We start from the raw sequence: 11,663 nt of genomic DNA on the forward strand, positions 1-11,663 counted from the left end.
CGGAAATTAAGTCGCATTCATTAACGCACGTGCCGATTTTGTTCCAAATTCATGTGCTTATAGTGCAAGATTTGGCAAAACTCATGAGCAATGTAATGCGTCGTTGGAAAGTTGTCTGCTTGCCCTCCGAGATGGTCAACATGACCATCAGTCACCTGCAGACTGTGCTAGTGCTGGAGCTGATCCGCCGTACGGCCGCTCACATTGAGTATCTGCTTTGAGGAGCTGCCGCAACTAACCAAAGAGTTAACATGCCATGTGGCACCTGCTGTCTGTTTTGCCATATTTTGGCGAATACAAGCATGTGCTATTTTAAAATGTAAGGTGTTTATTTTCGGAATTACAGCAAAAAATAATAGTATCCGTTTTTTCTGGATACCCTGTATGTGTTATCTGCTGAAATGCAGGATGCAGGCAGCGTGATTGCCTACACTCATTAGCAAATGTACCAAAATGTATGCTGTACACATCGGCAACATGCATAATTCACACTGATTTTTTGGTGTTATGCACCTATATTGCGCGAATTCATATTCTCTTCCGTCATTTAAGTCGTTATATTAATTGTATGTAAGCTTCGTTTTTAGAAGTGTTTAGCGAACAGCGCCGAAGACAGATATGAATATGTTACGTTTCAACAAGTAGGATTGCCATAAATATGATATATTTTTTATTGTTTGCCATCCGATTCATCTCCCTTTCAGTACTGATTGAGATAGAAACCTATGGTTCACATCATTTAGCAACAACCGAACGCACGGCCGCAATCAGTACAAACCCGAATGGACATTACCGAACTTTCACCTTAACTTTGATCTGCATTGACATATTGTGTATTAATTATTATGTATATACTCGTGTGTGCATATAAATACATATTGAGTTGGATCACAATGGCACTGTTTCACGATGGAACCCGGAAGAGAAACACAGAGTGGAAACGGCGGTCGTTCGGTTTCGCTTCGGCAAATACAGCCATATGGTTCCTAATTCCTATTTTATTGATCGCTATATAAGATCTCTTTGCAGTATGCATACAACCAGTCACTCAGCTCTTGATCAAGCTACCTACCGTGTCTAGTTATCTATCAACCATGTTCAGGAGTATATCTACCCTGACGTTTATCCCGAACATCAGTTCATAAGTTCTCCTTCATTAGTCCCACCAGTCACATATAAAACATCAGCCACGACCCCCATCCCCCCTCCACGCCCTGTGCGCGGGCGGCCCACCTGTCCCTACGGCTCCCGGTCGGGTGGGCCGTGCCGCTCGCGCAGGGAGTAGCTGCCGTGCTCCTCCGTCACCAGGCCGTCCTTCACCAGCTTCGACAGGTGGTGCTCCACGTTCACCGAGGCCGGCCGGCGCATGTACACCGGGATGTCCTGTCGGACAAACGGGACCGGTCACAGTATGTTATATATACGGACCGAACAGTCGGTCACGGTAAACATATGTAGTGAACAGCCGGTCACGGGTCTGAACGCTTTATACGGACGATCAATCGACTGAATTACCGGTCAGTGTCACGCATGGTAGAGCCTGACGGCCGAGTGAACAAGCGGTGTCACGCATGTTACGCATGATAAAGCAAGACTGTTAAATGGTACGTCAGTGTTGCGTATGATAAAAGGTCAGCATTACGCGTGGTAGAGCCTTACGGCAGAACGGCCGGCCTGTGTTACGAAATGAACATGTGGTGCCGTGGGCTCATTCACCCACACGCCGCCTGGCGACAGCGGTAGTTTGGACAGGTGCTGGTCCAATCCGCCGAACAAGGCGACAGGTATAACGAATACTTGGTGAACTTGTTGGGTTTTTGTTGTTTAGCTGGGTTTACAGATACTGACCGTGTACACGGCTGTGACGGTACAGCTGGGTTTACAGGTACTGACCGTGTACACGGCTGTGACTATATCGGTGACTGTACAGCTGGCCGACTCGGCGTTCCTCAGAGCCGCCAGGATCTGCTGTTCTCGCTCCCTGCGGTGGTCCATGTAGAACTGAATCTTCTCGATCGGGTTCTGAAACAACACGACGGCACAATTTAGCATAACAGCCAGTCTCCTTACACCCAGCCCCCCCCCCCCCAAAAAAAAACGCTGGGAATGCCGGTCAGCCGACAGAATGTTGCGCACAATTTACTAGACGGTTGCTAACCAACCTTCCCCACCCTCCACCCTCATCTGTGCCACGGGCCCGTGGCCCGGGTAGATGGCGCTGGGCCGCTGAGCCGCAGTCCCCCCCCTCCCACCCCCACCTGTACGACGGGCCCATGCCCCGGGTAGATGGCGCTGGGCCGCAGTACCCTCTCCCCCCCCCCCCCCCCCCACCGCTTACCTGTACAACAGGTCCGTGACCCGGGTAGATGACGCTTGAGTACACTCTCCCCACCTGTACGACGGGCCCATGTCCCGGGTAGATGGCGCTGGGCCGCAGTAAGTAACCCCCCCCCTCTCCCCCACCCACCTGTACGACAGGCCCGTGCCCCGGGTAGATGGCGCTGGGCCGCAGCTGCAGCAGCAGCTCCAGCGAGGCCATGTAGTCGGCCAGGTCCTCGAACACGGCCGTCGTCTCGCCAAGGATACAGTCGCCGCTGAAGATGACGTTTCCCTCGGACATGTGCAGCACCACGTGGTCAGTGGTGTGACCCGGCGTGTGAACCACTCTGCGAGGGAGAGTGCGAAGCGTCAGCATACGCTGGACATCCGCGTATCCAATCATTGTACAATAGGTGACTGAAAATGAACACCTGAAAGATGGATTTGTGCAACAGCAAAAGCTTCTAGGACCTAGCAGTCTACAGCTCACTGGGAAAGTAATGTCTGCATAAAGCTTCAGGTTGCATGCATAAAAAAATGTTTACCTAAACTACAGTAATCTGACTGTACTGTGTAAACGTGCTTCATATCGCAACATTTTTCACCCATTCCGAGTAACGCCGCACGGAAGGTCCACTACGGTGTCACGTCCCTGCCGCTACCCCACCGTCAAACACCTCAGTGTGGTCCTTGACGGAGGGTTAGCCTCCGTTACACACGTCAGTGTGACCCCCTCTCCCGTAGCACAACTGAGAGTGGTCATCTTCAGGCCGCCCTACACTGGACCTCGCATGCGGGTTGCGAGTTTTCAGGCTTTCGGATTTCTTTAAAATTAAGGAATATACTATATGTTGAGTGACCCACACCACCAAGTAACAACCCAGTCTGCATGTTTTTAGCATGCGAGCCAACTTGCATCGCATTCCAAAAAAATTGATTTTGAGTCAACTTTCGATTTTCCTCGCCTCGCGAGTTTTGGTGTTTTGTTGAAGTCGAATTTTGGTTTGTTGTGCCGTTATTGCGATAATATGCAATTTTCTGAGGGTGTACCGGCTTCACTGCATTTATGAAGTTACCATAAGAGAATGGTTTAATCACTCCAAATGAGTATTTGGTGGACCCGCGAATCCAAAACCCGCAGACCCATGCGAGGTCAAGTGTGGGGCGGCCTTTCGTTGTGATCACCTCCCCGTCCTTCAGCGGCTCCACACCCGGCGTCACACACCCGAGTGAGACCCCTACAGAATACTCACCTCAGAGTGGCCCCCTCTGTAGTGATTAACTCCCCGTCATTCAGCGGCTCCACGCCCGGCGCGTCCGCCGCCTCCGGCCGCGGGAACTTCCTCGCCGGAATGTCTGAAAGGGATGTCAGTAACAGTTAACACCCGACACTGCAGAGTGACAGGCCGACCGGTCAATACAGGCTCGATAGGCCTCACGGTGAGCAATCGGAGAAAGAACATCGGGGAACATGAGAGAAAAATAGAGAAAATAAGTTCGCTATTACTGCTCAACACAGTACACAGCACAAACGCACAGAACAGAACAGAACATCAAGCAACAACAGCAGGAGGTAAAAGAAGCAGCGCTTCAGATGCACGACCACGTCCCATTATACTCGATGACTGAGCCCCATAGCCACTCCGCTGCCGTCAGCGGAGCGCCCCCGGCCCCCGGACGGATGCGGGCACCTCTGTCCTGTCGGACACCCCTATCCTTTCGGGACACCCCCGCCCTCCCGGACCGCTCACCTCCGAGCCGCCGCCGCAGGTCGGCCAGGCCGCCCACGTGGTCCGAGTGCCAGTGGGTGATGACGATCTCCTGCAGCTGGACGTCCGCCTCTCGCAGCACACCCTCCAGCCGGTCCACGTACTCGGGCACCCCGCTGCTACCCGTGTCCACCAGAACGCGGCTGGAGGCCAGACATAGGGGACAGGGGGGGGGGGGGTCAGCGGCGGGAGACAGACTGAACAGTCTGGCATGGACAGACCAACTCCGGCACGCCGCTGCTGCCCGTGTCTACCAGCACACGCCTGACAGTGGGGGCACAGGGTATGGGTGGGGTCAGCAGCAGGGACAGACTATGAACAGGGACAGAGTGACTCAGGGCAGGGACAACCCCAGAAAGAGGATTGCCAAACTTCAGAAAAAGACATCCTTCCGACCTTCCAGCCATGACAAAGCCAGCCGATTCTCCTGTCAGAGCAAATTTTTAAACCCCCAGACCCGGGGCCCGCCGTGCCTCGTCCGGTGACGATCCTCACGGTGCCTCACTCGGAGCCACACGCCGGCCCACGCGTTCGTACCCTCCCACTGACCACTTGTATCCTCCCAATGACCGCTTGTACCCTCCCACTGACCACTTGTACCCTCCAACTGATCATTTGTACCCTCCCGGCTCCCACTCACCGTTTTCCGGTGCCGACCAGGTAGGTGTTGGTGCCCTGCAGCGTCATCGGACTGGGGTTGCAGCCCAGCACACGGGTCACCGTATCGGAGAGCGCGGTCACCCCCGGCAGGGGCGTCAGCTGGCTCTGCATCCCGAACCTCTGGAGCCAGCCGAAAGCCTTGTACACGACACGCATCAGCATCCCACCGGTGCGCCGCGCGGGGAGGCCGGCCGCGCTCTGCGGGAGGGAACACAGGTCACCGCGCGGCCATCAGCATCCCACCGGTCCGCCGCGCGGGGAGGCCGGCCGCGCTCTGCGGGAGGGAGCAAGGTCACAGCGCGGCCGGAACACGCACCTGAATCAGCGCATGTTATACTGGGAGGGGGGGGGGGGGTTGGCATGGATACCACAGCTCCCAGCTGAATAAATACCAACTCATGATCAGCCACCGACTGTGTGCCAGACACCGACAATTCCGCACTGAGTGTTAACAGCTCGAAATCAACGCCTTTCCCCAGCTAGCCTTGACATCTGCCGTGTGCGTGTTTGCCGATGCTGGGAAGCGTGGGCACAAGTGCAGCAATACCAAACGTGTTTTTCAGTAACTCACAGAGACGAGTGGCAAGGTATTGCTGAAAACGAGTGTATCTATCATTCCTAGACCCGACAGCTCAGTTTGAATGGTATCTCTTATGAACATAAGGCTGCCTATTTTGTTTTACTTTGTCACGATGCCAGTGGTGAAATTGTACCAAGTTTTTCCATTTCCCTTCCCTATACCGTATCCAAGACCGTCCTAACAGTGGTTAGGTACCTCTCCGTTTGCCAGCACAGGTAATAGTAATGTGTAGCCCCAAAAGTATTTGCTATTTCGAGGGGAATAATTCGACCTCTTATGGCAAGCGTCTAGACTATCAAACGTCATGCATAATAACTTATTTCTATGGTACCGGCGTGTCAGTAACGCCGCAATGAAATATGAGATCTCCGTTTAACATGGAATCAATAAACAAAACACCCAGCAAGCCCATCCCAGGAGTACATAGCAGGACCTGGCCCAGAGGATCGTCCGCTCCACTATCAGCCGACCCCGAAATCAACATATAAAATCAGATATATCATAGCGCAAATCAATAAAGGGCAATTCCCCTAAAAGTCTCAGTATATATAATTCAATACTTTATATTTCAAACCAGCCTCGGCAAACATATTGAAGAACAATGCACGAAAACAGATTTAAAACGATATTAACTGGGATAAATTGGCAGTTTTTCCCGGGATACTCTAAGCAATCTAAGCAAAGTGCACCCGTTCGCTGCAGTCACTGTCTGACACATGTCAACATTGCCGTTTCTTAAACATCTGCACAATTGATTGAATTTGGTGCCAAAAGTAAGCAGCATGAGGCGAGCTGATGCAATGAGAAAGAAACGAGCATATTTAGGAAAACTTGACCAACAAATAATCAGAAGACAAGTACCGAGGCCATATTATCTCATAACACGACACTTGGAAGCGAAATTCCACAATCAAAACAAGCAGCAAACCCCAGAGGCACAATCACGACGCCGCGCCCAGTACAAGTCTCACCAATACCGCAGTCACAGCAACAGCAGGCATAATCGGTGCTTCAGTCTCAATCTGTCTGAGCGGCTGCAGAAACAGTCTCAGTTACCGTGGCAACGGTCTTGATTACCACCGCAGTCGCAGTTCCAGTCACTGCAGTGAGCAGTCTCAGTCCCAGCCGCTGCAGTCACAGTCTCGGTTGCCGTGGTACCGGTCTCGATTGCAACTGCAGTCAGTCCTAACCACCGCAGTCTCTCCGTCCATCTCCGATCACAAACTCCCGCGCTCCGCTCAGAACTCGGTCATGTTAGAGGCACAAAACCGCTGGATGTCGTCCATGCTCATACTGCCCAGCCGCTGGTCGAACTTCTTCTTGAACTCGGCCAGGAACCGGTCAGCATCCCCCTGTCCCAGGCAGCGCTCGGCCAGGGTGCGGAGCGGCGTCCACGGATCGGGTCCCGCCGGCGCCGGCTCCAGTTTGATGGCCGCCGGCGCCGGGGCCGCGGCCGCGCTCTGGGCAGCCGCCGGGGCCGGGGCCGGGCTCTGACCCGCCGCCGGAGCGCCAGCCGCGGGTTTGGCCGTCACCAGGAACACCTTGGCGCCGTCTGTGAGCCGGCACGCCGTCATCGTGTCGTCGTCCTGCAGCGTCTTGCCGCGGAACACCAGCTTCTGGGAGGCGCGCGGCACGCCGAGTCGCGACTCGACCAGCGTTTTCAGCATGGAGACGGTGGCGCTCTCGGACACCTCCAGTTGACACTCGGCGCCCTGCAGGATCTTCACCGTCAGCTGCATCGCGCCGCCTGAAACAGCCGACGGCCGCGTCACCCGCCGCCCGGCACCGGACCCACATAAACGCATAGCACCGCGAATGATGAAAACACACCATATTCACATAATGTACAAGCCACAAAAGAAAAGAAAAATAACTTACACGTAAACTGAGTAAGAAATACATGACAGTAGGTCAGTCAGGTGATAAAGGCGTAATATTGGACAGTATTAATGATCAACTCGCATGTTCAGATCGAGCCCAAAGACATACGATACGATTTGAAAAAAAGGAATGTATAATCATGTGTATTGATGCCCGCAAAAAGGCCGAAAAGGGTGCTGTCTTTACTCTGACAAATAATCAATTTTACACACCAACATTGATTGTCACATGTGAAGAAAGAATAGGTATCACTAAACAAGAAAGGTGGGTCAATATTCCCGTGAAAGTAGAGAGAAATAAAATGAACCGCACCAGACACCAAATATCTTGAACTGGATAAGTTACCTACTCTTGAGCCTGTCCCAATACTCGAGCGAAACAGCGACAACATGAGTCTGCTATTTTCATAACAGGAATAGAATCAGACCGGCACATGATCAGATGTAGCTCGGTGTCCCGTTAACATTATGCATCACATTCTCCGTGAAAAAAGGATCTTCAAACACAGCGGTGGTCGCGTAGTCGAAAGGTAATCTGCCGGCCCGCGCCAGTACCTATAGGGGGTGTCGAACGGATCCCCTCGGTTTTTCGCGAATAACTCGCGTAAAAAGTGGCGATCGCCACGAAGCTTTCAGAACCCTCGAGTTAATCAATTTCCCACCTACCCTGAAAATTTCAGGAACCCTGACCCAAATGACTTTTGACCAGTGACCTATTTTTCGAGACCATGTTTGGCCGGAATCGCGATTCGGCGTATGTCGGCTCGCATTTTCGTGGTTTCAAGCGTTTAAACTTGTAATATCAATATGATGTTGGTCCCATGCATAAGGGTGTATACTTTATACTGTATGTCGAGGTCACCTGAAGGTCAGGTCAGGTCCTTGACCTTTGATGACCTCGGTTCATTTTTCGAGTTTTACATGTTTCTAGGCTAGTTCTTGGAGCTGAATTCGAATTTAGCAACTATTTGAACATTTACGAAGTAGTTTTGGTGCCTTCGTAACATACTACGAAGCTGTCAGAGGCATCTACCACGAATACCTGGCAGTATCCCTACTAATTGACCTGACCTGACCCGACCTAGTCAAAATGCATGAAGACATTATCTGACTGTGATCAAAACTAATATGCTATTCGTGATCAGCACCCCGAAAACCCCATGGCAGCCACACTTTATGACGTTCTAACAGGTCCCGATTTTTCCGACTTTTGGGTCATTGACCTGACCTGGAAGGTCAACCAATGACCTACGATCTTAAAATTGGATATCATCGACCTCCTTTCCTCACGGGCAGCACGCTCGTTTTTTTTCCGCGAAGCTCTAGCTCGATCAGGGGGCATACGGCAAGGGGGGGTCCAACGGACCCCCCCCCCCCCCTCTACGTTCGCGGCTGACAAAACACCAATACGGGCGAGGATTAAATTGTCAAATTGTCAATCATTGACTGGATGCTGCATTTCTTAAACTAAACAAGAGTTTCTCTATCAAATCATATTATACAAATTAACTTATATCTGAACAAGTCAATTCTGCAGCTCTTGTCTGTGAACCAATTAAAGGGACCCTCCCACCTTAACATTAGATTTGAGTTGAGATAGCCAAAATGGGGTCCCTGGCTCACAATTACCGGATTCGGCACTCACAACATCGAGAAATGCCTTAAATCGGAAATATTGAATTTCAAAATTGCAGCATTTTGATTCAGAGGGGCTAATGCTTAGGAATACCCCTCTGAATGTGTGACGTCAGCGCAGATATCTAACGGTTTTTAAATGTTTGACTAAAACGTTTTGTAGCACGCGGTGGTATATGCTATTTGCGCGCAACATCTGCCGCAAACGCCACACTTCTAAAATAAAGTCGCTAGAAACAGCGGAGATCCCAAAAAAGTAAACAAAAGTAAAAGTGTAATATCTTGAAAACCGGTGAATATTTTTCGGTGAAATTTGGTAGATATTCGTTTTCGCTCTTTCTGAACCGAGCAACATCACTTTCATGCCAATTCATAAACTTTTTTGAAGGTGGGAGGGTCCCTTTAAGTGCCCTTTAAAATGAAAGAGGTAGGCCAGTTTGGAAAAATCCATATACTATGCCGGACGCCTTGGGGGCAATCATTGCCGAAATTCGGTGCAAGCGATTTTGCGCTCTTGTGACATGACTTTCAACAAAAGTGCATGCTTGTTTGTGCCAAAGCTTAATTCCAATGGTCCGAGGGCCGTCACAAATGTCAACCCAGGGATAGGGGTAAATGTGAAGATGAAGCCCAAGTAGAAAAAAAATTAACATGGCCTAACATTACCTACTTACTACCCTACTCAACAACTACAACCTACATCCCTAGGCATATGTGTAGATGAAGTATGGTTGGTAAGTTGGTAGGTTGTAGATTTGTAGGCTGTAGGTTGGTAGGTTCAATGTTGTAGGCCAGTAGGTAAGATTAGGTCAGGTTAGATTATGTTTTTTATCTTCACTGTACTTCATCTTCACTTTTACCCATCCCTACAACCTATCAACCTACCTACCAACCGCAGTATTCTTCCTACCAACCTACCAATTGGACTTCAGCTTCACATATACCAGGGTCCAGGATAGGTGGGTACTCAATTCCCAGACTGGAAAACATCCATACACTACGCCGGACGCCTGTGAGACCCTCTTGCGCCGAAATTCGGCGCAAGCGATTTTGCGCTGAGATTTCTGCATGATTTGCGCCAAAAATGGGGTGCCTATTTGTGACAAAATTAAGCCACTTTTATATAAAGCACATGTGCACATCTACCGATCAAGGCCATATCAACCAGACAGAGCATTCCGGGGCCTTGGACGCTCTCCCATGTTTGATTGTCCGAATAAGTTTTTTATTTCCACAGAAACCCAATACCACCTCAATACGCTTAGCGCGCTGTAGCGTCGTGCCGTGAAACAAGGCCGGAGCCACTTCGGTGTGTTCGAGGCTGGCGGGAGCCAGCGAGGGCCGGGCATGAGAGCAGCACGTGCTCCTCCGGCGCATCAGCCTCTTTTTGGCACACGGCGCCGAGCGCCGCGGGGCAACGCTTCTATGGGCACTGCTGGCACACCGCGGAGTGGAGAAAGCCGATTCGGTGCCGTATTGGAGCGAGCAGCCCCAGTGGCCCGCCCTCATCTGGTGTACCAAAACGGCGTCCTCTCGGTCCTCTCCGGGGATGGGGAGCGAAGGCGTACTCCCGAGGAGTGGCTTGAATAGTGACTCGGACCAGTTGTCGCGCCATTGATGCGTGGCCGCACAATGAACCGCCCTGGTCAGCGAGCGGGTGTTTGAGGGCAGGATGGCCGCCTGTTTCGCCAGGTCGTCCGCGCTCTCATTCCCTTTGATACCGCAGTGAGCCGGAGCCAGGAACCCACTGCAACATTACTCCACGATGCTCAGCGATGTCAACAAGGTCTGTCATACCTATATACATGCCGAGGGCTGAGGCCTCACCTGGGCGGCCTCTCCTCTGCTGAGTAGCTTCAGGGCGGCTAGCCAGTTCGAGCATGCGACGACCAGGGTGAGGAAGTCTCATCCCTAAACCTCTCCAGAGCCGCCTGCAGGGCGAATCTGCTGCCAGATTGACCAGCGTGCCGACAAAATCTGGTGACCATCTTTCGCACAAAAAAAATTGTGCCCGTCCTGCACCGAAAAATTCAGCTGTCGCCATGCGCTGAATTTGGTGCATGCGAAGTTACGCCCAATGCAAGCCGAAATTTTTGGAGCAATCCCACCACTACGCCGGTCATATTCGTTGTCACATGTATTCTAGCTGAGGTTAGATCTTGTCATCTTGTGCCAAAGTATTGCTTATATCATACGTATGCGCCAAATTTTTCATTCATCCGTGCACCAAAATTTCAGTGCACTCAGCACTGAGGCTGCCGGACTCTGCACCAAAATTTTGGCGCAATCTGCCAATTACACTGGACATGTCAGCCGTAATATGGACTTTTCCCGGTCGAAGGTATTAGCTCCATGGCATTCTCACTCTTCATTTTTCAAAAAAGTTAAATTGCAAGGGTTTATGGCAATGTCAACCAGGTTTTTACTCATTCCCGCCGTGAAAATCACTAGAAAATAGTGAAAAATGACTTAAAAAGGAAAATACACCTACTCACCCTCAAGGCCGTATATTGGGCTCACCGGACTCACGTTGTCTATATACCCTGTCAATATACCCTCAGGCTTATTGCATGCGACGCAAAATTAAAATTGCAAAGGCATATATCGACTTTCTTCGCCTGTTGTGTGCATCTCGAAAACCAAAAGCGAATTGTTCCACAAGCATTTATCAAGCAAAGTGAAACCGTCAAATTATGAAAATTAAAAGTGACGTCATAATAACTAGTGTTAGAGTTTCTCACTTTGGAAAGTACTTTCATTTTGTTGGAACATGGGATACTATCAGCCTTCTAAAATATTTTCCTTATTTTATATACTGCT

At 50.8% G+C, this 11,663-nt stretch overlaps 2 protein-coding genes across 3 annotated transcripts; both read right to left on the bottom strand.

The window, feature by feature from the left end:
* Window positions 1-657: 657 nt before the first annotated feature.
* On the bottom strand, window positions 658-11,510 carry LOC122383842 (endoribonuclease LACTB2-like). Of its 2 annotated transcripts, none has more exons than XM_043370639.1 (7): window positions 11,339-11,510; window positions 4,729-4,946; window positions 4,071-4,231; window positions 3,573-3,675; window positions 2,468-2,666; window positions 1,894-2,022; window positions 658-1,383 (listed from the first exon to the last, which is right to left on the bottom strand). In XM_043370639.1, the coding sequence occupies exons 2-7, from the start codon at window positions 4,908-4,910 to the stop codon at window positions 1,240-1,242; spliced, it is 918 nt and encodes a 305-aa protein (XP_043226574.1). In that variant the 5' UTR covers window positions 4,911-4,946; window positions 11,339-11,510; the 3' UTR covers window positions 658-1,239. The 2 variants fall into 2 exon arrangements, with proteins under 2 accessions (XP_043226574.1, XP_043226573.1); XM_043370638.1 differs by having other exon boundaries at window positions 11,373-11,503.
* Window positions 6,567-7,067, bottom strand: LOC122383835 (ubiquitin-like protein 4A). The gene is made up of 2 exons (XM_043370630.1): window positions 6,861-7,067; window positions 6,567-6,680 (listed from the first exon to the last, which is right to left on the bottom strand). The coding sequence occupies exons 1-2, from the start codon at window positions 7,065-7,067 to the stop codon at window positions 6,567-6,569; spliced, it is 321 nt and encodes a 106-aa protein (XP_043226565.1).
* Window positions 11,511-11,663: the final 153 nt, after the last annotated feature.

Source organism: Amphibalanus amphitrite, unplaced genomic scaffold, assembly GCF_019059575.1.
Source record: "Amphibalanus amphitrite isolate SeventyFive unplaced genomic scaffold, NRLGWU_Aamphi_draft 000174F_arrow, whole genome shotgun sequence".
NCBI classification, from domain to species: Eukaryota; Metazoa; Arthropoda; class Thecostraca; order Balanomorpha; family Balanidae; genus Amphibalanus; species Amphibalanus amphitrite.